Source organism: Phyllosticta citriasiana, assembly GCF_038021145.1.
Source record: "Phyllosticta citriasiana strain CBS 120426 chromosome Unknown IWZ02scaffold_3, whole genome shotgun sequence".
NCBI classification, from domain to species: domain Eukaryota; kingdom Fungi; phylum Ascomycota; class Dothideomycetes; order Botryosphaeriales; family Phyllostictaceae; genus Phyllosticta; species Phyllosticta citriasiana.
Genome location: NW_027117280.1, coordinates 1,244,958 through 1,269,520, shown reverse-complemented (window position 1 = coordinate 1,269,520; position 24,563 = coordinate 1,244,958). Strand labels below are relative to the sequence as shown.

Sequence of the window (24,563 nt, the reverse complement as noted above, 5' to 3'; positions counted from 1 at the left end):
GCATGGAAATGGTCCTGGTTGCGCACGTGACGCGGTGTATTGTCCGACATGGAGGTATAGCAATATTGAGTGGATGGCTCTTCCTTCCACTGACTTGGTCCAGGTCGTGCCGAAACTGGTGAGGAGACCACAATGGATTGAGTGCTTGAATTTCCAGCCTCCGAAGGTATGAGTTGTGGACTTTCATGCCCGGTTGTTCTGTTGATTGGATGCAAACTTGGCTGATTTGAACCTGTTGGAGGAGCAGAAGGTCCCTCTTCCCACGGCCTCCTCCATCGCGAGACAGGATCCATGAGTGCCGCCGGCCTATGTGCTCAGGGGCAGGCCTCGAAAGGCCGCCATGCGCAGTTTGGATGGGATTGAGGCCTGGTCAGAAGGCGAGATGTGCCAAGTGGTTGAGCAATACGTGTGGCCACGATGTGAGACGGTCGTTGCAGTCCATGGAACCAAGGCCAATCAGCTGCCCCCAGTCGTAATTGTTGGCGCAGAATTGGAGCGCTGAGAGAGGAGACAGCTGCTAACAAAAGAAAACCGCCAATGGACGAGTGTGGCCAAGCCGGAGTGAGGTTGGGCACAAGCGCCGAAACGAAACATATATGATCGGGAATGGCGCGTCAGGGCGCATAGGACGACAAACAGCTGGGGCTGACTCGAGGACGATGCAGGCCTGCAGAGAGGATTGGTAGTTCTCCAAGCGGGAGCGGCCGGAAGAGAGTTTGCAAAGCTGTGAGCAGCTTCTGGGAGGTATCCTAGATGGACTCAATTACAAAAGGATTATCGAGCGGAAGAGGCGGGTGGCTGCGGGCAAGTAACAGATCCATGAGGGAGCGAGGAAGGGAGTAAATGGTATTGGGTACATGGTATTAGGCACAATCCCGCGCTTATTCATCCTGCGCCTTGGCATCCACTGAGGCATCAAGATTACATGAGCACAACTCTTGGGCTCCTACTGGTAAGGTTCTGGGATCGTGCGAGCCCGTCATCGCATTGCCTCGGTAGGTAGCTAAGGTATGTACCTCGCTTACTCGGTCTTCAGACTGACAGCCATGCTGCTCGCAAAGCTTCAACGTCGCTGTTCAATGACGCGGTTGCGATGCTCTCGAGGCCCGTCTCTACGTGCGCTGCCTCCCGCTTTGCAACGTCTACCTCGACGCGCCTCATGGTTTGCAGCTCCTTGGACATGCCTTGAACGAGAGAACGACATTGGCTGACCATGGCAGCAATGCTGCTTCCACTCCTTGGCTCCACAATGCGCTCCATCTCCCGCGCCAACAACGACACCTTGCGGATCAAACTGTTGACCTCGGACTTCCACTCCTCTCCCAATCCATCTGCCACCTCAAAAGCCTGCTTTGCTTCTCGTTGCGACCACACTGCTTCGACATATGCAACCCATTGCTCAAATTCGTGAACCAGTCGCGTGTACCGTCCTCCCGAGTCGGTCAGTGCTCGTAGTTCGTTGAGAACAGGGCCAAGTAGTTGAACGTTCTCAGCAAGACCCAAATTCGCGCTTCCACTGCTCCACTCTTGCAAGGCCTGTAGATTGACCAATTCTTGAACCTCGCCTTCGTTCTTGCGCATTGAATGGTACGCAGTTGCCACTTCATAAAACTGGATACGCAAGGCACGCTCCGCACTGGTGGCCCATTGCGCTTGGGTGTTTCTTGAGCTCTCGCGTAAAGTGTACAGCTGCAAAAGCTCCGTTTGCATGGCGAAGACGTTTAGCGCCAGGTCGTCATCGGGACTAGGTTTGGCAGATGCTTTGAGAATATCCAAGGTTGCTTTTCGAGGTTCGGTTGTCTTTTTGGGTGAATAATGCTGTTGAAGGGTCGAAAAAGTTGGCTTCATGTTCTGAGTGGGATCTTTCTCGATTGCCGGCGGGGTTTTGGCGGTAGAACGGCCAGTCTGCAATCGAGTAGCCGCATATTCAGACTTTGACCGCGTGTGGACCTGCGCCGAACTGTTTGCGCTCTTCTTGTCAGGGCTTCCAACTTTGGAACCTGCCGACACGATGGGTGGCTGCAGGTTGGTCCGCTCGGAAGGAGAATCTGACGTCGTCGCAGCTCTCGAGCGCGACGATACCCGCGCTTTCTGCTGCGCAGAGGCGTTCAGTGAGGCACCGGATGCCATTGTGCCAGGTTGGTTTCCCTGGCCCACAATTCTGTCATTCACAGATTCCGAGTTGGTGTGCGTTCTGTCAGGATTCATAGTCGCTCTCGTCCTCAAGGTCGGACCTTTTAGATCGGTCGAGCGCGATAGGTCATTTCCCGTAACAGTTGGCCTTCGTGTCAAGCCTGGCGCCGCAGCAGGTGGAGCTGTGGTCGACTTCTGGGGGTCATGGGCTTGCCTGACAGAGGCCGGTTTCGTCTTGGTGCTTTGCGTCCGACTCCCAAGTCGGCCATGTCCTTGAAATGTGGCATTGCGCGCTTCCTGCGCAGATTCTCCGGCTGTTGATTTTGTAGTCGTTGCCCGAGGTGCTGGCCCCAACCGTCGTTTTTGTGGCTCATTCTCTTTGTTTACCTGCGATGTCGGCGGCCGTGGTAGTCTGCTCGAGAGCGTGGGTAGGCGCGACGGTGATGCATTGGCAGCGCGCTTGTCTGATTCAGGGTGCTGTAGTCTCACAGGTGAGAGAGGGCTCTAGAAGTTGGGTAGCTCAGCGGTACGTACGGGTGTCATTTTGGAATTTGAAAATCAATACCTCGTATGCCATTGCTGAGGTGTTGCACGAGGTGTGTGAGAGCAGGTAGCAGGCTTGGTTAGACCGGGGCAAGGGGCCAAGGTGCTCAGATGCGGCAATGGTGAAATCTAGTGTCTAGTGCCTGGGTGGTGTTGAGACGCGGATGGAATCTGGTTCCTTTGTCGGAACGTCCCCGTGGTTGGGTTGTGAGCGGTCAATCACGTGATTCACCCTCTCTGCAGCCCAGACGCGTCAGTCACCTCCAAATTGAAGTTCCCTCGGTGTCTAAAAGGGATGCATGGGTGCACATGTCGTTCCATTGACCCTGGAACGCTTTGTTTAACATTTCATTCAATGACTTCACCAGCTTCGCGGGCGACAAGAGTGCAGGAATGCGCATGAGGAACGCAAATTCAATGTCATTACCACCTCAACTGAATAGACGTCGGATTCTAGTACACAAGCCATGACGTTCGAGTCATAAAAACAACCCAATCGCTGTGCAGAAGACGCCATGGATATCCCATTGAACAAGAAGCGAGGCTTCGTACGCAGCTGAATGTGTAAAGGTTCGTCAAGCCCTGGTTTCTAGCGGCCCTCTGTTACAAGCTTCCTCGTCTCACCGGGAACGTTACGCCTTCGACAGCCGGGTAGTCGGTGAGCCACGTCACTCTCTCTTGCGCGTTCGAGTTGATCAGTCCGCATGGAAGCGCGCGTCCTTCTTCCGTGTCGAAAATCTGCCTCATAATGTCCTTCTTGCCGCTGCCGGTTGCGACGAAGCCAATCTTGATACCGTGCGAGGCAACAGGAAGGGAGAGAGTGATGCGCTTCGGTGGGGGCTTGGGTGAATCGCTGATGGGGAGGACCCACGCCTCGGTTGCGCGGAGCAGAGCGTGGCCGGGGAAGAGCGAGCAAGTGTGGCCGTCGGGGCCGCAGCCTAGCAGGATGAGATCGAACATGGGAATCTTGACGCTGTCGCGAGCGGCAAAGGCCTTGACAAGTGTCTGCTCGTACTGATCGGCCATTTCTTGAACGTCGTCGAGGTACTTTGTGTCGATGGGATAGACGGTGGGCTGGCCCATTTCGGCGGGAATCTTGTCAAGCAGCTCGGCCTTCAAGAGGCCGTAGTTGCTGTCCTCATGGTCGAGGGGAACGGCGCGCTCATCGGCGAAGAAGATGTGCCATTTGGAAAAATCGCAGACGCCTTCGCCGGGGGAGATAAGGGCCTTGGCGAGAACCTTGGGAAGCGAACCGCCCGAGACGGCTACACGAAAGGTGTTGTGGCGCTCAAAAGCCTGGTTCTGAGCGTCGAGGACGTAGAGACGTAGGCTCCTTGCGAGCTCGTCCGAGTCGGGGAACGAGAACAGATTCGGCGGCTTGCCCATGGTGTCAAAGGGTGGTCGAAGGTCGGAGGGGTGGCGGGGTGCTGTGGTGCGGTGAAGCGCGGGGCAGTGACTGGGTACTTGAAAGATAAAAATCCAGGGCGGCAGGTAGGCGGCGGGGTCGCAAGGCGAGTGTGTGCGTCTCAATGCAAAACGAATTGTGGGTACACGATGATGATGATGATGATGATAATGATGATTGCTTATTGCACGGTGGTTGCAGTGTAATTGGATGATGGTCCATGTGGAGAGTTCTGGAAAGTTGGTTCACCGAGATGATGACAGTTACCCCCGACAAGCTCCTGCGAATGAGGCACAAGCACGGCCAGGTACATGTAGACACGGAAGCTGATAGTGAAATGCCAGACTGAGCTCTAGAGGCCATTAGCTCACATAGTTCCAACTGCTCTTCTAAATGGTTGACTGTGACGTCGGATGCACGTCACCGCACCTCAGCATCCTTTGAAAAGCGCCGACGGGACCCAGACAACTCATCCACCTCTCGGAGCATCCGGCGATAAACACCCCTCACCGCCCCATGATGTTGGGGATCAAAGGTGTCGCACTTGTCTCTGTGCTCACCGTGTCAGACTTTCGGACTTGCGCTTCTTGCAACTTCGAAATCAGCACAGGACACGGACGACAGTTTCTCGTACTGCATAATGCAACATTTTCCGCGGCAATCACGATATGCCGGTCGCCATTCAAGTGCCTATTTTGTCACCTTCTTCCGACCGAGTAACCCTCGGACCTACTGCCTCATGATTGGCCCAAGAAGCGAACAGGGTTCCAGTGCATCGGTGCCGCCCTGCTGACTAAGGAGTGCTCTGAACTTCATCCTAACCGCAAGCGACCTCCACCATCAACACTGCCTGTGCCCATCAGCCTCGTACGCAAACTATGAGGCGCGCCAATCTCTCGGTTTCCATGCGCCTGCTTCTCAGCTTTACCCCAAGACCATCACGGCTGCAATGGCAAACGGTTCATCCATGTCTCTGCGCCGCTAGACACGCCGCGACCGAGTCCTTTCCGCGCGTCGTCCAACCTTCTCTCTGGCATAACCTCGTCCCAAAACCTTTTCGCTACGGCTCCCGTCCTCTATCTTCTCGACTGTCACGATGGGAGAGGTTGCGCCTCATTTGGCGAAATCCAGCAACCATCTTCATAGTTTTTGGCTTGATGATGGGAAGCAACGCCATCAATTTGTTGCTGCTGCGCAATAGCATGGCCGACTACAGTAGGAAGGCAGATGCAAAGATCGCGCTGCTGAGGGAGGTCTTCGAAAAAGTACAAAAGGGAGAAGAGGTAGATGTCGAAGGCTTATTGGGCACGGGCAGCGAAGAAAGCGACAGAGATTGGAAAGAAGGTTGGTTGACCTTGTTTGTCGATTTTCCAACTCCGCTGGGTCAAGCAAGAAGTCATTTGCTTGTGCTCTGTGTCTATGGCTCGATCGTCAGGATTTTTAGCTAACTCCTATCCTAGCACTTGAGGAAATAGAAGGAGATGAACGTTCATGGCAGTCGCGCAAGCGCAGAAGGGCAATTTCAGCCGAATCTCGAGAACCTCAAGACAGCTCCAAGTCCAGCTCGGAGGGATCACCTTCGGTATCCCCATCAGGGAACACGATGTCAACAGCAGCACCGACGGCCTCGAAAGATGCACCACCCTCTCTCGGCTACCTAATTCCTGCTGACAAGCGCGGAACAATACAGTTTCTATAGAAAACAAGGTTGGCTGGCATCTTCTCCGACACATTGACATCGGGGAGTCGGAGCTCGGCCTCGACACTTGCTTTCATTGGTACCGAGATCCGCCTAAGTCCGAAAACGCTTGACCTACATCGAGCTTTTCCAAATTCCAGGAAGAAGAGCTGACTAAACGTGTCAAAATTTCTCGATTGGAGAGTAGGTGTAAGAACTCCCCCCAATCCTGACATGGTTCTTTCACTGCATGAACGTGTGTTTGCATAATCACTGGACACAGCATCTGCACAATCTCTTCAGCTAAATAGTTTGAGGGTTGACTGACATCATCATCATCCGTAGAACTGCGAAAGATTTTCCGAGCCAAAGTCTGCGAACTTGCCAAACACGTTCGCGCTGGAGTACCACCGATTTATCAAAAGATACTTTACTACGTTACCACAAAGCGTCTTACTATGATGCAACTCGTTGCCTAAAATTCTCCCACTGATAACACACCAACATCTGCATCGTCCAGCCGCCCTCCGCGTCTGCGCGCCATCCCTGGACCGCGAAACTACATGCAGAAGCAATCGAGATGGTATCGTGACGGCAACCGCTGTTTAATAAACGGCTCCCTCCTCCCCGATCCGACGTGGATTCTATCCTCGTATCCCGTTTTCTCTTGGTGCGTAGCTTGTGTCAAAAAAGGAATCACCTGGATCGTGATTTAAGAGGCAACAGTTTCCGTTCCTCCTGCGCCGCGTAATGGTGGACCGTTGGTTTTCAATCAAGCAGCGGGAGCGTATAGTACCCGAAAAGTCAGAAGAGAAGCATTGTTAGAACGGTACTAAAAAAGGAAGACTACACACGAAAAACCGAAAGAGGCAAAATTACTCCGTGCTAACGCCTGCGTCTATGCATGCCCGTGTCCCGGGTGCTCCGCGGACTCAAAGTCTCCGCCGAAAGGTTACCGAATCCGTACCTTTCCCCCCCCCCCACCATCCATGTCGTTTTCGTCAATCGTTTTTCGTTTGCCATTGCTGTGTTGGTATTGTACAAGCGAGTGGAAGTCGTCGGCGTTGCTGGCAATCAACCACTCGGCACGACGTGCGAGAGACGTACGTTGTCAAGTGAGGAGAAGGCCAGATGATTGCAGCCAGCGCCAATGACGGCCAGATTCAAACCAGTGCTGCTGCTGTGCGTCAAACCGGGGGTGTAGTCGTCCATCGCCAAACGTTTGAAAAGCTGTTGTTCAGAAGTCAAGGGGGGATAAGAAGGCGCCAGATCGAAGCTTCCTACGTCCAACGCATCATCATCATCATCGTCGTCGTCGTCGTCATCAAGGCCAACGGCAGCAACACCAAGCTTTCCTCCTCCTCCCCCTCCTCCTCCTCCTCCTCCTGCTCTTGCTCTTGGTGTCCAAGTTGACGATCCCACAAGCCAAACTGCCACTCTCCCATCACCACCACTTCTTCCTGCCCGTCTCCCTCTCCCACGACGCCCACAGCTCCTCGTGAATGGTGCTCGCAACGCTGAGGGCGTCGTCATCAATGTGCTTCGTGACGCGTACGCGGGCAGCAGGCCGCTGGCACGCACACATGTGCCAAGGCTCCTTGCGGCACCAGTAGGCGCATTGGCAGTCGTCGTCGCAGCCGCACGTGTCGCGGTAGTTCCACGCCTTCATGTCGACGTCGGGCTGCAGCTTGCCCTCGAGCTTGAGCAGCGCGCGCCCGCGGTGCCGCTCCAGCCGGCCCGCGTTGTGCTGCTGGTCGTGCAGGTGCTGCTGCGCCGTCGTCGAGGGCAGGATCATGACGGGCGAGCGGCTGCGGTGGATGATCGCCGGCTTGGGATTGGACGTGTCGTCGTCGTCGGAGGCGGCGGCGGCGGCGGCGGCGGCGAAGGCGTTGTTGCCGAAGGTGAGGCCGCCGTAGATGCTCATGTCGTCCGTGTCGTTGTCCTGCCCGTAGATGGTCGGCGCCAGCAGCTGCATCTTCGGCCGCGTTGTTGTCGTCGTTGTCGTCGTCGTCGTCGATGAATTTGGCACCGTGGCGCCCGGGCTCTTCTTGAACAGCGGCGACGGCAGGCTGCTGCTGTCCAGGGAAGAGTGGCGCGCTTTCTTCAGGGCCAGCTCGAGCTTGGCCTTCTTGATGAAGTTCTCCTTGCGGATGGCGGCCTTGGACTTGTAGACACCTGCGTGCTGGTGCTGCCTTTTCGGGCCAGCAATCTCCTTGAGCTTCTCGACGACATTGAGCTTCTTGGCCGCGATGGCGTGGTTGATGCTCATCTGCACAGGAGCAGTGGTGGTAGTGGCGGCCAGAGTGGTGATGATGGTGTTGTTGCCGCCGTACGTGGTCGGCTGCAGGACAAAGTCCATGTCGCTCTCGATGTCGTCCTGGGTCGATTCGGTATCCGTGAAGGCACCATGGTCCACGTCCATCGCCTCATCCTCGTATTCCTCCTCCTTCTCCTCTTGTGCGTTTTGATCCACGTCCATCCTGTCATTGCCGGCCAAGAAGTAGTTGGGCTTGCTGAAGGTGGACGGTCCATCTGGCGACGCGCTGCCGCGCTCGGAAAAGTCGTAGGCGCCAAGGGGCCTTTCGTTCGTTGCGTTGATGGTGCTGACGCTCTGCGATTTGGGAGCCTCCAGTATCGAGTCGTGGCGGCTGGCAAGTGCAGGCGAGTCGCTGGCGTGCTCGAGAATTTCCTTCCCATGGTCCCAGGCAGCAAGGGCAGCGCTGTTCTTCTGCTGGACGTGAGCGGCGAGCGCGGCGGGATTGAATTCGGTGAGCTTGTGCAGGCCAGGAATCCTAGGGCCAAGCTCATTCTCGTTGAAGGCGTAGCGGTTGAGGGCGCGGCGGATCGAGACGTTGATGGTCGGCCTGGTGTAGCGGCTCTTGAAGCGCTTGCTGCGCAGGAAGACTTCGGCATTGTGCTTCGTCTTGAAGGCGAACAGGTGTTCCTTGCGCACGGCAAAGTTGAGCGTCGCCAGCACCTCGAGGTCGAACATGGCGCCCCAGCGCATCCAAAGCAGGTCGAGCATGCTCGCCGCCGTGATGCCCGTCACCATGGGCGTGTTGTACTTGATGAAGCCGTTGGCAAACCGGATCTTGAGGTCTGAGTAGAGGTTGTAGATCTTGACAGCTGTGACGTAGAAGACGTCTTCGAAGAGGTGAAGCTCGTCAAACTGGTCCTCGAGCTCGCCGGCGTCGTCGGTGCCATTGATCAGAACGTTGTCGAGAGAAAACTTGAGCAGGTCGACGTGAGGGTTCTTGTTGCGCGAGAGCTTGAAGATTGGGACGGCATCTTCAATCTCGTCAATCTCGCGGGCGGTCGAGTAAATGATGTCGCGGCAGCAGTCCAAAGGCATACGCTTGTGGTCGCGGAAAAACTCCTCAGAGGGAGGGTCTGGCAGACTCGGCAGCTGGTGGGAAGGGAAAGCGTGAAGCTCAGGCATCCTGAAAGCTCAAATGCGTAGACGGAGTGGTGTTGAGCGAGGCGATGAGAGCGAGGCGTACCTTGAAGGGGACAGCGGCGACGTCAAAGGCGTGGTGTTGAGTTTGGATTTGTGAACGTGGGTGGAAGCAGAAGGGAGGATGAGGCTGAATAGAGCTCAATAGTGTTATAGCTGAAGATTCAGCAGATTTGCGCCGGTGGGCGTTGCAACCTTCGCTTGAGGTCAAAGTGAAGTCGAGGTCTCACTTCACATCGTCCGAAGTGAATTGGGCCTTTACCCCTTCGACCACCCACAGCCTCCTTTCCAAGAAATATCACAGTAAATTCCACTGCAGTCAGCAATTGATTCGCTATCCAGTGCTACAAAAAAATCGCGACAACCGTCGAATCCAGTATCGCAAGCCCGCTTCAAATCCTCGTGCCAATCTTGGCAAAGGTCCGGGCTGTCTCCTCAACATCTGTTCCAAATTCGTCGCCAGTGTGGGACTCTGGTTAGAGCCTAGATGATCATCCGAGGTTACGCTGACCAGACATTCGCCATTGGGTTCCGCTCATGGGCTCGAAGAGCGTCGAAATGCAGCGTTCGGCAACCTTGACGGAACGCGAGCAACAGATTTCCCGGTCGTCCGACCGACCTGAAGTCTTCAGAATCTGTCCGATCGCGAAAGACGACACAACAGTCTCGAGGTTCAAGTTACTGCGCTGGTGCGGCGTTCAGTACTGCAGAACACTGGAAGATAACATCGAGCGGTCAGAGGTTTCCGTTCCCCATCCCGTGCAAAAAGATCGAAATGGTGTCCAAGCAACACAATGGAAAGCATCACCACCAGAGTGAGTCGTCGTCACCATATGCCGGGTCGACCTCGATCACAGCCGGAACAAGCCCTGGCTCGGCCGCATGAGGAAGTTCGATGGTTGGTATGTGCCAAAAGTCGTGATTCAGTCGAGCAACGGCGTCATTCGACACTCCTCTGCAGCCAAGGAGCGAAAGGTGCTATCAATGGTTAGAATCAGCAGTTTGGCCATCTTCAGGGCTGGTGCGCCTACCTTGAGGTTTGTCAACTCCCCAATGTATTCCATGGCTTCCTCATCAATCTCCACCGCCGCGTCGCACTCAATCAAACTCAACGCGTCCAAGGCCAGCCTTCCGTCCCACTCTTCAGCCATGTACTTGAGCAAATCATGTCCGACGTCTGGGCACTTCTTTAGCCACAATTCTTTCAGTCCCGGATTCCGCTCAAGGATTCTGCACAGCTGCCAGTCGCTTATGCCGGCGCCCATAAGCCGAAGCGTGTCCAGCCGACCCCAAGCATCTGCGAATTTGTTCCATTCCGTGCCGCTTGCCGCTTCAGGCATCGCGCGGAAAAAGCTGGGCGAGCTTCGCGGGGAAATGTCCTCATCATCAGTTGTGTTTCCCCAATTAATGATCCATCTGCGCAGGAACCCACGACCAAAGGGATCTTCGACGCGCAGGCTCAGACGGCGGACGTTCTTTAGACTGGCGAGGGCATCGGCAATCGGAGGTGTAAGCGCCCAAACCGACAGCTCTAGATTTCGCATGGAAACGGAATAGCGCGAGAGAATGGAAGAGGTCAAAGCCGTGTGAAAGGTCAAGAGCGTGTTGGGCCGGTGCTCAGAAGCTTTGGGGATAACGTGGGCGATGGTGTTGGTCTCGTTGAATAGACTGAAAGTCGAAGTTTCTCCCGAGGTCACAATGGCGCTTTCATGAAGACTGCTCCTGGCGCTGCGGGAAAATGGCGACGCAGTCGGGCTCGAGCTGGAAAGTTGGCTGATTAATGAAGAAACGCGATTCGGATATATGCCCAAGGACAAGGTCTGCAGGCTGGAAGAGGCCAGGATGTAAGCCATGCGACTGGATTCCGAAAAGGCTAGCAATGATTTTATTGGAAGATAGCTCAGGATGTGCAGCAAAAGCTCGGAAGGAAGGGAAGTAAGATGGGCCATATTTTACAAAGGCCAAAGAATCTCAGGCACCGGGGAGGTGGGGGGGGTGGTTGGGGAGTATCGGAGAGAGAAAGGAAGGCGGCGATTTATGTTGAAAGGCCCTGGGCGTGGTCTTCCTGGAATGAAAAGGGCAGTTGGTAGCCTGGTAGTATGAGATCAGCAGCCAAAAGCGACAATACGACAACCCAAATGCATATGACTGCAAAACACAGCGCGCGAAAGGGGGGCCAAGAGGTTATTTGTAGGTGGAGCGGCAACTTACTCGAGATGGACGGAAAGCTGAATCGTGTGGTCATCGGCATGTGAGTGCTGGGCAGAGGGTTTATTTGTTTGGTCGCGAGAACAAGCCACGCTTCGCTTCCCTTGACACAAGAACAGGCCCTGAGGCGTTGCTTTTGTCGAAACATTGCCTATCGGTGCGGCGGCCACGGTGACCTCATGGCCTCGACCTGACCAGTGGAGACCAGCTGGAACGACGGCACAAGAAGGCGCCTGGTAGGTGGAAAATGGTCGGTGGTCGGTGGAAGGTAGATAGCAAGGCTACCTAGTAGGCGCGTACGTGGTTGTGACTGTCAAGTGAGAGAGAGTCGGGAGTTGGAAGAGGACATGACGGTGTCAGCTGAAACAACCAATGGCCGCCAACCTGAGGCTTCGAGAAGGGCAACACGACAGCCGGGGGCGGACCACTTGCCGCAATGCTGCATCATGGCTGCTGCCCCAATATTCCCTCCAGTGCCTAGCACTCCATCTATCTCAGGTCTGTTGTACTGTAATGGATTGTATACTGTGCTGTGCTGTGCTGTGCTGTGCTGTGCTGTGCTGTGCCCGTTCGTTCTCCTCTCCCGGTCCATCAAGGTTCCTATCGCATTGCACCTCCCACGTGACCGCCGCCGTCGACCACCCGGACCTACCACCTCACCTCAAGCCCTGTGCAGAGGCACGCCGCATCAGAAGAATCACACGGCGCTGAGGTGGCTGTCGTGACGCTCGCCCATTTCTTTCCATATTAGACGGCGCAAACTTGTCCAAAGCCAGCCGAATCCTGTGGACCGCGTGATGGACACGAGCAGCTAAATGCCGTCGCTGTTTCCTGCCGCTGGGCTGCCTTTTTCCTCTCGTTGCCGAGGTAAATCATGGCGGTGCAACTTTTTTGGGTGCGGACCGTAGTTGTGCCTCGTTTCGTGCGTGTTATTATGGGCAAGTCAAACTCTATTTCTCTACATCCTTGCTAAAAGTGACACAGCTCTTTTGGTTGACAACTCGCTTCCCGTTCAAATGGCACAATGGCATCACTGTCGCTCGCTGCTCAACCCCTCTTCGCAGCGACGACACGGTCTCTAGGCCTCGGCAACGAGTACCACTACTGGTATTCCATCAGAAAAGCAAAGGCCACACCTTTGACAACGTTGGACGCGTCTCCGATTACTACAATGCCATGGTCTTCTCAACTCGGCACATGCGCAAAGCAAAATAAACTGCATCGTTGGGACCCTGAGGTCGAATCTTCGACTTCATTGGCTGCAAATTTGGGCGCCGCTTTCAAGCTTTTCTAGGAGATCCTCGGGACGAGATCGCGGTAGGCTATCGACTTCGATGCGGGAGCTACAGTACGCGCGCGTTTGAGCGCTGGTTGGTACAGTACGCCCCACGGCCTCCCCCAGGCGATTGTACTTGATGGCCCATGTTTTTGCGGAACGCTGCACTACTTCTTAACTTGATACAGCAATTCCGCGAGACTCCTGCCACAGTGAAGCTTTAACAATTTACTTTGTATTAATCTCGCTTTTTTACGGAACTAAGATATGGTGAAATTGGCGAAGACCCATAGTCTATTGAAACCCCGCTGACAAGGCACCACTGAAGAACCCAGGAAAAGGACAAACTACAGATATCTGTCTTCAGAATTGTGGAGACGGACAGACCTCCTGCACTATCGGCAAGCCGAAGTTGGAAGACCTTCTTTGAGACTCAAGGTTGCGTCTCCCGTCTTTTCCGCGCGATCCTTTCAAGCTTGTCAAACACACAGGTGCTGCATTCATTGCATGCTTCGTGCGGTGATGCATATGAACTATGATTGGCAAATTTCCAACGCTGTCCCGCCTCCTCCAAGTATCCAGCTTTCCCGCTTCTAGACCAAGGCGCGCCCCTCCTCCCCTCGGGTGTAATAAAAATCCGTGGCAGCTTACGCTTTTGATTCGTCTTCAGCGAGATCTCTCTGCACAGCATGCGATGGAAAACGACACGCTTGTTTCGTTGCTTTTCTTGGCCAAAGGGAAGCCGTCCGCCCGTAATCCACACTTCTGTACTGATCCATGGTCCGCTTCCACTTGCCTGAGCCCTCGGGCCGCTCAACCCAGGAGGCAAAAGGATCGACGCCATCAACCGCCACCCGTGGACCCTGCAGTAGCAAGGGTCAGGGGACTGAGTATAAAGAATCATTGGTTTGAGCCGTTATCCTGTTTCCGACGAGCTTTTCCTCCAGCTTTATTCCGCTTCAACCTTCCCACCTTCGACAGTCTAATACTAAACCAAGAGGATATGAGGTCAATGGCTTGAGACTTACAACGACTGCCTTTGCTACGGCTCCAAGGCGCCAGCTCTGGCACTCGAGTATCTCGTCACTTTCGGCCACCCAACACGGCTGTGCTCTTGATTGCCTCGAACCACGTCATTTAAAAGCTAATAACCAAGTGTGATCTACCACCAGGACTGAGAAGGCTCCCAAACCTTGACCCGAGCTTCCCCTCACTGCTGACTTAATCAAGAGAGTCGACATCATAGCCAAGTCTCGTACGGAGCCTTGAGCAGTGCAACTCAGCAAACTGTAAAATGATCAACACTTGCATCTGTACCAAACCCGTCTTCCGACTGAGGTACGGGTTGCAAACCCTGCCCTCTATTTCTCAAGCATCCTTGAAACAGTGACATCTTGTGCACTCCTTCTTTCTTTCCTCGGACTTTTCGCGACTGCAGGTTGACTAAACTAATGATAACGACAGTGACACACAACTATGCACGACGAATATTTGAGCAACTCAGCTATCGTCGGCTCAGCTCTGAGGCTGGCTCTTTCCTAATCCAACTCAGCGAAATCTCAACAATCATACCCCGCTCGGCCCTAACCCTCAGGTGAAAAACTTGAGCAACGCATTTGAATTTCAATCACCTTCATCACCTTCCCAACATGGCACATCGCTCGCAGCCATGCCCTGGCCTTTGCTGCCCGCTCTTTAACCAACTCCAGTGAGACAGCCGCCCTCCCGCTCGCCTCGGTCGCCGTTTACCCCGGGCTGCATCAACGGGGATGGCCACGCTTACTTGCCTGTACCGCCCAGACACGGTATGCATGCAGCGAATACTCAACAACAATGTGTGCCCACATATGCCCGACCCAGGCTCTGGCTGGGCTGTATCGCAGCGCTGGAGCAACCATTGACCACCATCATCATCATCATCATCATCATCTGCGAAAGCCTTTCTCGCCCGTTCATTGACCAGCCCCTTTTCGACCAAGCCAATCTGGAGACTGAGCTCCGGTGAGTGATCGAGGTCTGGGCCAAGCGTGTTCGACCAGGAAGTTAGCTCACGGCGCCAAATTTGCGCTCCTTTGGAAGGCCGGGGTGTCGGTAGGAGGTTAGAGAGATAAGTCAAGGGCGGAAGAGCTGGCGGAGCATAAAGCTGTGATTCTCGTAAGTGACGTTGGTTGGTTCGTTGATGCTAAGGGTGTCCGTAGAGGCGAGATGCGGAGACTCAGGGTTCGACGTCAAATCAAGCAACACCTGAAGGCTGTCTAGGACAGAAATATCCTCAAGTGCGTAAATACGACTTGGACTGCAAATATGCCAACAAAGCGACACCATTAGCAATCACCGCTCTTCCCCCACCTTTGGCCCCCACACCGTCGACGAGCTGACAGTTCAAACTCTCCTCCCGTCCCTCCATCCCACTCCCGCGTCGCGCATCGCACCGCAGCGACAGCAGACGTCCCGTGCGTGCCGGCGCCGCTTCCAACCCAGCAATGCGGACAGACTACCCGCTCTCACTCACTCCTTGCCATTCCCCTGTCCTGCTACAGAACACACAACCCATTTTGCTCGCCCACCGAATGGACAGGCAGGCTGCCGAGCCAAGCAACCTCGAATCCAACTCTATCGCACATCTACTAAACAAACAGGTACATAGTTGCGTCGGTTCGCTTAATTTATCCTGTCTTACCCTGCCTTTCACTCCGCCACCAGTGACCTTCTTGGTAACAGCAGGCAAACGACAACACCTCCTCCATCCCCCTTCCTCTGTATCGCCCGCTGGCCCAGCAGATTAGGGGCCAGGAAGGCACTCAAACCCAACCATAGCATGCCTCGACCATGAGTTAGGTGGTGGCGTCAAACTCTACTCTCCTCTCCCCTCTCTTCCTCGCTGATCACTTCATAGGATACAAAGTAATGTACCTGGCTTGGTGCCTCCTCTTCCCCTCACCCATCATCATCGCCATCTCTCTGCCTCTTCTTTTCCCTTCCCTATCCGAACCGATCCAACCTAACCCAACCCACGCACGCATGTGCGTTTGTGTGTCCTCCATTGTTGCTCCTCAAACCCTTGCATGCATGCATGCATGCATGCCTCCCTGCCTGCTGACATATCATCCATCCGCGCGCGCGCTCTCACACCCACGCACCTAACCCCACGCGAGCAACCACCCACCTACCCCTGCAACCTCAGCACCCTGCCCCACCAACCAAACCCTCTCCCCTCCCTCCCTCTCCCTCTCTCTCTTCGCTTCCACCCTTCCACCCGTCTGTCTGTCTTTCTACCTGTGCCTTGCGCGGCACGGAGCCAGCACCGCTGTTCCGCCCGCGCGCGGGCAGGCGTTTGCTTTGCGCGTGTTCATGACATGCACGCACGCACGCGCGGGCGCTAGTGAGTGTGTAGGGCTGGCGGACTGGCAGGGCAGGGCAGGGCAGGGCGCGGAGCTGGCTCCTGGTGGTGTTGGTGTTGGGTACCTGTTGGGTACCTGTTGTGTATCTAGGTACTGTGTCTGCTGTATGTATTGCTGACAGCCTGCCGGGTTGGGAAGATTGAGTGTGTGAGTGAGGAGCGCGTGTGAGTTTGTTTGAGACCGGCGTCAGGGTAAGAAATATGAGCGAGTAAACGCGGCGCGTGCTGCTGTGGTATCTGTCACCTTTGTTATGGCAGTATGGGGAGAGGTGAGGAGGCGAGGTGAGTAGGGACAGGAGAAGGCAACTTAATCCGATGTACTTACTACTGTATGTTTTCCTATCCACGCATCTCTCATTTCAAAACGATTTTTTCCCACACGCTCATGCTCCTTCTGGGCAGACAATTCTGGATCTACTTGTTGACCTGCAGCAACAATCCATCGCCCAATCGGCAAAGAAGAAACAAATCGATCAACTTGATGCGTATTGAAGGTAAGAAGATATCAAGTAGCAGGTCCCAGCCTAACTCCCCTCTCCACTCTACTCCTCTTTCCCCCGGACCAACAACGCCATCGTCTAGGCACCAAAGGGCCTCATGAAACAAGAAACCAACATTTTTCTGAAACCCCCGCAAAAGAATCGTTCCGCACGCCGCACGCACGCATCACATCGCGCGTGGTGATGCGCGCGCCACATGTCCAAATTTCCGACACACTGACGCAAGACACCCGTTCGTTGGTCAGTCTACCCACCAGCTCCTCCTCCTCCTCCTCCTCCTCCTCCTCCTCCTCCTCCTCCTCCTCTACTCTACTTCACTTGGGCTGGGCCAGCAGTCACGAGGAACTGTCTCACCTATCCAAGAAGTGTACATCACACCATTCTCTCAGAGGAAAGGGGGGGGGGGGGGGGGGTGGGGGGGGAAATCCAAATCTGATCTTGATTCGATCTGATCTCAATCAGGCCACCACTCACTGGATCAACATGCACTAAAGTAATGCAATGCATCGATCTCATCGTCGACGTCGTGTTCGTTCTTCGGTGAGCTATCCGCAACGGCCATGGCTGCGGCGGTTGCGGCTGTGCGGCTGTGCGGCTATTTGCCTACCGAAAAAGTGTACCCAGCTAGCCATGGTGGGACACGTGGAATGAGTCGGTGAGAAGGAGACCAGGTAAGATCAGTATGAGTGTCCAGGTTGGACGATGGATGGGAATGTCTCCCATGATAGAGGAGAGAAGCCTTGTCGTTGTCTTTTCTCCCTTACTCCTGCTTCACAAGACTGACGTTTCGCTTTGATCAAGGTGGTGAGGCAAGTGTGGTGGGGAAGGAGAAGCCATGATATGCAAAATCTATTCCAACCCAAAACGCCATTGACAACCCAATGTGTAGTTGTTTATGCAATGCAGTGATGCTCTGCCGTCTATTACCATCCGACCAATATTCGCCCAACCCGACAGACCGACCAACCGACCGACCCTTCTCTCTCTACCTGTCCTTTGAGTCGTGAATCATGTCAACTCCTGTCTTACATTGGTGCCAGCAGCAGTGGCGGCAGCAACGTCAAAAGAACGAAGACCAACGCGGGAGACCAGGACGCGCAACGCCGCGCAAAACCGCACTCGACCATCAGCCCGTCCACAGGGAAAAAGCGAAGCGTGGATGCCATGCCATGGCATCATTAAGCAACACGTGGTTTGTCCCAGGATAGCCCCTGCAAGACGACGGGGAAGAGGCGCATTCCCTCGCCGTCGCTTCTCGCTAGTTAAACGGCCTGGGAAGAAGTCCTTTGCCAAAACAGAGCGCCTGGACAATGGAGGGGAGAAGCTTCGTTTGGCCTAATTTGACTTTCGGAGCGCCGTCCATGCGCGCACCCGCGCACACATCCACCCCCAGTTGCCTTTTTGTTTCTTCGCCTCTTTGCTGCCGCTGCTGTTGCTGCTGGTCCCTTGAGTTTCTGCATGTTCAAAACTTTTTTCGTGTTGATTTTTGTTTTGGTTTGCATTCCACCCGTCGGCATGTCCGAGTTTCTTCAGATCCCGTCGGACTTGCTGCTTCAACACTTCGCCAGAGGATCCAAGGGAATGTCTTGCCAAGAGACACCTTCATGCACAGCCAGACTCTCCATCCACAAAGCCCCGGCAAGGCCGACCACGATCGGCCAGCCAACTGAGTCGCGGATGCCATCGGATTGGAGCAGACAGGCCAGGAAGCGCACTGGAAAATCATCACCACCGCAACCACCCTCGCCGCAAAAGCATCATCCCCCTGCGCCATCTCTTCCGCTTGTCCCAACCGATGACAAGTCTAATTGCTCGCTCGCTTGTTCGCTTGACTGCTCAGGTTGCGCTAGTCATGCAAGGCCTGCCCTTGATTTTGAAGTGCAGCCAGCCCGTTTGTGAGTCGTGATTGACCCATGCAACCCCCACCCCGCCGCGCTTGTTCGCTTGTTGTGGCCTGGCCTAGCCCTCCACGAGACCTTTGCGTGCGGTCAATTTTGCTCTGTTCTGAGTATTTTGTTTTTGGGGGGTGTTCTCTGCGCGGACTAGGTGGGACCAAGACAATGTTGCGGAGCTTCCCGGTGAAGCTCGTGTCGGCGCTTGTCGAGAGAAAGGCGTGATTTTGAGGTAACAATTATCCTACACAGAAGGGACGCAAGTTCTCAGCCGGAGAAGCCGCTGTGTGCGCTTCCTTGTGAAGCATGTGTAGTGTAGCCACTCTGTGCAGGCGCGGCCGTTGCTGCATGCGTAAAGCTCATGGCAGTCGTGAAGTTTGAAAAACCAGGGCTCTCTGCCGGAACACCCATGGGCGGCGTGACATGCATTTCGGGGTACGGCATGCTCGAGTGACTGTTTTGTCGAACAGGCATGGGTATCGTCATTGGCGGCGGCGGCGACTCAAAGGGGGTCGCTTCGTGGGATCCTACGTGCGAGCCCTGTGCAGACACGGAGGTCGAGTTGTCGTAGAGTTCGTCCAGACGTGCGCTTGCAGGGGCGGAAGTTGCGCCCAGACGCGGCATGGTCACACCCATGCTTGGAAGCACCTCGTTGATCTTTTGGAGCAGCAAGCCAAGATAACGGGTCTGTCCTCCGCGAAGAGTGGACATGATGTTGACAAAACGTCGCAGATAGTCCCGGGGGCCCACCTCGTAGGAGTGCTGCTCGAGCGGCACGCAAGCCATGACGTCAGTCAAGGTACATGCCACATCGAAAAGCTTCTCAATCTGTGGGGAACACGAAGAGTCAGTTCATGGATGATCCTCATTAGTGCTGTCGCCTGTTTCAAACTTACCAAGCCTACTCCGTGCACCTCCATAGCTTGCTGCGAGAATTGACTCGCCATTGCTACCAGGTCCCTTGCAATCTCAATGGGATACTTGAAGCTCATGGTACTGTCGGGGGCCATGGACGAGATGAAGCCATGGCTAATTGCGAGCTGCCAGACCATGGTGCGCAGCCATTGCTGTGATGTGCGCAGATCGACAGCCTGAACTTCAGTGCCCTCGAGATACGAGGGTAGAGAATTGGACAGTTGTTGCTGCATCTCTGCTAGCCAAGAAGGAAGGCATCCGGTGCGAATCTTGTTCCAGAGCCCCATGAAAGTGTGGTCAAAAGGCTTGTAGAGGTTGATTAGGTGAAGGAAGCCAGACAGCTGGACGCGCTCGGTTGGGTCATCATCCATGGTCGGCAGGTCTATCGTGGCTTCGAGGGTGATGGGTCGGTGCTTGTGGATGGCATAGGCCCTGCAGCACATGGTGTTAGCTCGGCGGTTTTTCCCCACACTCCGGGCAATTGACCGACCTCTCGTTAATGAAGAGTACCCAGTATAATCTCCTCCTGCGCGCCGTCTCGATGTAGTCGCCAGTCTTGTACGTCTCCTCGTCGTGCATGCCTAGAATCTGGGCGTAGGTGGTGGCTTCGCGTAGATAGTACCATGCCGAGTTTTGCTTGTCCAGGCAGTGGTAACAGCAAAAGTAGAAGAAGGACGTGATGACCGAGTAGCGAGAGGGATTCTCAGCATGGTTGTAGCCCTTGCGTACTCGCACGGATTCCTCGAGCAGCACGTGGCCGAAATTGACGTTTGGAATTGGGCCATCGGGGCCGCGCGGAACAATTGTTGGAGGGAGCGTCATGTTTGGCTGGACGAGCATGTAAGCGCACAGGGCGGTGATCATGCAGTATGCCTCGACATTCTGGTCCATGGCGAGGATGAGGTCCTGGAGGCGCTGGTGGTGGAGAATCGGCTGGCTCGGGTAAAAGTGGTGAAAGTAAAAGTCGACGCAGCTGTGGATGAGGTCCAGAGACATGAGACCAGGTTGCCTCTGAAGAGCAATGTTGTGGGCGTTCCAGAGGTCTGGGAAGCCAGTGGCAGCGAGCTGGGCATTACGTTGGTTCTCACGCAATTCGGAGAGGACCTTGGCGCGGGAGCCCTTGGGGCCCTTTTTCTGGGGAATGGCATTGTAGGTGCAATTGAGGCCGGCCGAGATGCAATTCTTGCAGGGCTTGTTGCCTTCACCAACGCACTTGACCTTGCGGCGGTGGCAGCTGGAGAGGTGGTTAGAGAGATGGAAGGATGGAGGGGTGGGCAGACCGGGGTGGGCGGGCTCACCTGTCGCAGGCGCGCTTGACGGGCGTCGACGCAGGCGTGGAGGACATTGTGGGAGAAGACTTTGCAAGAGCCTTGGCCATTGAGTGCGGCTCGAGGCTTTGGAAGGTGGACGATAGGACAGGCGGTGGTGATGGAGGGCGGCGAGGGTGAAATAATAATTCGAGTGGTCAGTCTCTGGGCCATGTCTGCACTTACCTCATTGCGCTTGAGCGGGCCCATGGTGGATGCCGGCAGTGCGCTTGACAGTTGACAGGCGAACCCAGCCTTAACGTCCGAAGCCGACGATCCAGGAACAAAAAAGGACACTGCAGCGCGCAGCATCCCGTCCACTACCCACCCTACCCTGTCTGTACCTCACTCCCTATGCCACACTCAAATCCCATGGGCATGTTGCTTCGTCCATGTCTGCTGCTGCTGCTCGCAAACCAGGTGCCGCGTCGCGTCGCCTGGGCCTGGCTCCGCCCGCCCGAACTAAACCCATCATGATGTGATCTATCGCTGCATCCGAACACACTGACTGATTGACTGACTGACGGACTGACGACTGACTGACTGACGGACCAGCATGCCCGTCATCAAATTTTTGATGGCTTCGACCCCACTCGATCCGTGTCAGTGCGCGCAGACATGCGGTGTCAAGCGCCATATCGTCAGCCTTTTTGCGCTGCTGCTCTCTCTCTGCTCTGCCAGGTCTCTGCGCTGCTCTGCCAACGGGGCCAAGCGCCGCCCATTCCCCGGCAGAATGCTTCTTGTCGCTCCTCATCCATCACAGGGACCAAGAAAAGGGAGACGCGTGGGGTGCGCGCGCGCCTGAGGCAGCCTCTCTCGATTCCGCGCGCGGCAAACTCTCCGCCAGCCGGGATGTCGTCTCTTCGCTCTCTCGTCCAGGTCCGCCACTCCCGGGCGGAACATGATTCCAATCCTCTCCCCCTCCAGCCATGGCCACGCGAATCAGGGACATCGGATGGCCTCCTCCATTTAAAAGTCGTCATTGCCCCGCCAAGCCCTCGACCACCACAGGCACCCCGTGTCGTGTCGTGTCGTGTCGTGTCGTGTCGTGCCAGCTTGCCAGCAGCAGCGACCTCACGACGTGGTCTCTGAGTGAACTGACCAAGCCGTGGCAAATGAGTCGCTTGTGTGCAGTGCAGGGCCGCCAGCCTCGCGTTGATGGGAGGAACCGTCGTCCTCACTTGACCGGCCAAAAGTGCGCGTGCATATCATCGAGTGACCGGGTGCCGTTGTCCTGGCTGCTGTCGAGCGGCCAACGACCGTCCGGTCGTCTTCTTTATATGTGCTCCATTGCATCAAAAGGCCCTTCTGCGGTCGCCCGCCACCGACCCTGCGTGCCTCTGCTCCGCATCACCTCTTCTTCGGCGGTTTGATAGACCTGGAGGCGGTTCAATTCCACCAGCGCACCGCGCGCAGGGGCGACACCGGATCTGCCAACGAAACCAAGGGAAAAATCTGACCGGCGGGGATCCTGGTAACCCTACAGAGCCTCCGGTTGTTGCCGAACGTGCTTGCCCTCGCTCGCTTCTTGATTCCTAGCGGTCTGGTGTCCTTTCATGGATCCTCGTCTTTTGTCCTCGTCATTCTCCGACACCGCCTCCGAGACGCCTTGACGCGCGACTCAGTCGTGACCGGGCCTCACTCATGACATTGCGTTTTACGAGCTGCACCCGGCTGCGCACGACTTTCGTTGACTTGTCGGGGTCTTGGTGCTGGCCAAAGGGGGCTGTATGCCTCAAGGTAGGAAGGGGGTGAAGAATTGGTTTGGAATCAGCGAGAACCGCAGCCCCTTTCTTCGCCTTCGCATCGAGCTGGACGCGCACACCCGCTTTCCTTCAATCTGGCGTCGCACAGCAGCTCGCAGCTCGGAAGCGGCACCGAAGCCCCTGCACATCTTCGGCGCCGTCGTCGGTGCCTCGGCGCTTCCTCCGGATCGCGAACGACGGCACGGCCACATCTCGCAGCTGCCCGCCACACCAGCTGTGCCAGCCTTGCCAACTGCCCCAGACGGTGACATTCCGCTCCAGGAAATTCTTCCGCCTCCTGGAGTCTTCTGCCGGCTTCGAACCAACAAGCCGGGTGACAATGCTTGTCGAGATCCTTTCGCTGGGTTCAAGGCGCCAAGCACCACGAGAGCTACTATCCAGATGGAAATCTTCGCCGCTTGACCCAGGTCTCTTCGACGTCCCTTGACATCGATGTAGCGTTACGCAAGAACCACCCAGCTACACAACCTGCCCCTTGAAGAACCTGAAAGCAAAAGAACATTGGCTGTAAACTGAAATCCATGTCCAGTGCAACATCTCAACCCTGCGTCCATCTTCTGGCAAGCCCAAAGCCACACGAGCCAGCACGTTTGCCCCGGACACATCAAAGCTGATCTCCGGCCGTTACGCACAAGATGAACCCCAGGCTCGGGACAGAAGCACCGGCGGCCAGGTACCGGTCCCTGAACGACGTGGAGGAATTGCGCCATGGATATTTCACCGGCGCGATACCACACCGAGGGAGCAACAAAAGACAGATGGGGTGCGAAGAAGGACCTTTGCCCCGGGCCGGTCCGTTATGTTGGTGCCCATTTGGGCGCATCCTGCACACGACTGGCGTGGAACCGAAACCTCGCAGCCAGATAGACTCCACAATATAGCCGTGCATGGCCGCGGTCCGTCTTCCCCGTGGTCCGAATGCTGTTCAAAAACTGCCTCCCGAGTCCCGCTTTCCATCTGCCATTGTATCACGACCTTACCACGGCAAAGGTTATGGCGCCTGATGTCCGGCTTGAGAAAACCGAAAAGGTCGATGCGACAATTTGACCTTTCCATCTGACCGGTATGCGGTCTGCACTTTTCTCTCTTCAGTGTTGCCACAACCACGAGTTTGGATTGGGACTGTTACCATAGACTCGCCACAACATTGAACGCCCAAGTACATGCATGACAAGTCCTCCGGAGAACTAGAACTGCAGTCAGAATTCCCAGAAACCCGTCAACTCGGTGCGCTTCTGGCTGGCGGTCAGGCTGATTTGCTGTCCAGGGGAGAACATCAAACAAACGACTCCACAATACAGCCGCGTCCATGCATTCCCGCCACGCCACCCGTTCGGTACTCAATCTGGTGAACTTTATATTCGTAAAGAGCCCACCTCGGACATTCGGGCGCCCGCTTCGGCCAGACAATGGTGCTCCCATGTCTACCCTCTTCGGAGATCTGCTCTGGGAGGTGGTGGATAGTCATCTCCACCAGTCCAGCACCATCCATGCATCTCACATGCATGGCTCGGTCCGCGCCCGGCCGGGACTATTTTAAAGCACCGTGGTGGAGACCGCTTTATATTTGGCACCGTCCGCCGCCGGAGGCAGGCAGTGCGTGTTTCTTTGAATTTTACTCTTTCCCCTTGTTTCTGACGTTGTCTTTTCAGACTGCCGCATTGGCAACTTGGCACGCTAAGCTCGATGGCTCGACTTTAACTGCGAATAGCAAGACTACGCAAACGAAGTTGAGGAAATGCAGTGGAGGAAAGACTGCGAAGCCCACTCAAGACTCAAATCCAGAATGGACCGAGTCGCGAGGTCAGTGGGTAGGCAAGTAAGTACGCTACCTCTCTTTTCTTCCCCTGGCCCTTCAGTCCGTCAACGTTCCCGACCCATGCATGGCATGCCAGAAAGCCTGGTTCAATCAACATTTGGCCTCCTGCTTCGGTCAGGCTCTATCCATATATACACGCAAAAAGGAAAAAATAGGAAGAAGGCCTCTCTCCTCTCCTTGTCGTCCATTACTCTGCAAGCAAGAGCACCGAGCAGGTGGTCAGTAGCCATGATCCAACGCCATCCCATGCATGTCCGTCATCGAAAT

At 55.4% G+C, this 24,563-nt stretch overlaps 7 protein-coding genes across 7 annotated transcripts; 2 read left to right on the top strand and 5 right to left on the bottom strand.

The window, feature by feature from the left end:
- Positions 1-834: 834 nt before the first annotated feature.
- Positions 835-2,840, bottom strand: IWZ02DRAFT_444455 (uncharacterized protein). The gene is made up of 2 exons (XM_066767107.1): positions 2,668-2,840; positions 835-2,610 (listed from the first exon to the last, which is right to left on the bottom strand). Exons 1-2 carry the CDS (start codon positions 2,674-2,676, stop codon positions 1,033-1,035), a joined length of 1,587 nt encoding a protein of 528 aa, XP_066625280.1. The 5' UTR covers positions 2,677-2,840; the 3' UTR covers positions 835-1,032.
- Positions 2,841-3,059: 219 nt separating this feature from the next.
- IWZ02DRAFT_444454 (uncharacterized protein) lies at positions 3,060-4,453 on the bottom strand. The gene has a single exon (XM_066767106.1). The coding sequence runs from the start codon at positions 4,060-4,062 to the stop codon at positions 3,280-3,282; it is 783 nt and encodes a 260-aa protein (XP_066625279.1). The 5' UTR covers positions 4,063-4,453; the 3' UTR covers positions 3,060-3,279.
- Positions 4,454-4,986: 533 nt separating this feature from the next.
- Positions 4,987-5,780, top strand: IWZ02DRAFT_373040 (uncharacterized protein; the record flags this gene model as incomplete). Its single annotated transcript, XM_066764678.1, has 2 exons — positions 4,987-5,425; positions 5,542-5,780. 2 exons carry the CDS (start codon positions 4,987-4,989, stop codon positions 5,778-5,780), a joined length of 678 nt encoding a protein of 225 aa, XP_066625278.1.
- A 1,053-nt stretch (positions 5,781-6,833) lies between these two features.
- Positions 6,834-9,198, bottom strand: IWZ02DRAFT_430809 (uncharacterized protein; the record flags this gene model as incomplete). The annotated part of the gene is made up of 2 exons (XM_066766107.1): positions 6,834-7,276; positions 7,341-9,198. 2 exons carry the CDS (start codon positions 9,196-9,198, stop codon positions 6,834-6,836), a joined length of 2,301 nt encoding a protein of 766 aa, XP_066625277.1.
- Positions 9,199-10,017: 819 nt separating this feature from the next.
- On the bottom strand, positions 10,018-11,162 carry IWZ02DRAFT_372598 (uncharacterized protein; the record flags this gene model as incomplete). Its single annotated transcript, XM_066764647.1, has 4 exons — positions 10,018-10,191; positions 10,245-10,575; positions 10,642-10,868; positions 11,004-11,162. The coding sequence occupies 4 exons, from the start codon at positions 11,160-11,162 to the stop codon at positions 10,018-10,020; spliced, it is 891 nt and encodes a 296-aa protein (XP_066625276.1).
- A 6,768-nt stretch (positions 11,163-17,930) lies between these two features.
- On the top strand, positions 17,931-18,626 carry IWZ02DRAFT_181479 (uncharacterized protein). The gene has a single exon (XM_066762302.1). It carries the CDS (start codon positions 18,056-18,058, stop codon positions 18,494-18,496), a length of 441 nt encoding a protein of 146 aa, XP_066625275.1. The 5' UTR covers positions 17,931-18,055; the 3' UTR covers positions 18,497-18,626.
- IWZ02DRAFT_181478 (uncharacterized protein) lies at positions 18,627-21,211 on the bottom strand. Its single transcript, XM_066762301.1, has 4 exons — positions 20,703-21,211; positions 19,895-20,638; positions 19,386-19,836; positions 18,627-19,317 (listed from the first exon to the last, which is right to left on the bottom strand). Exons 1-4 carry the CDS (start codon positions 20,780-20,782, stop codon positions 18,757-18,759), a joined length of 1,836 nt encoding a protein of 611 aa, XP_066625274.1. The 5' UTR covers positions 20,783-21,211; the 3' UTR covers positions 18,627-18,756.
- Between the last annotated feature and the right edge of the window lie 3,352 nt (positions 21,212-24,563).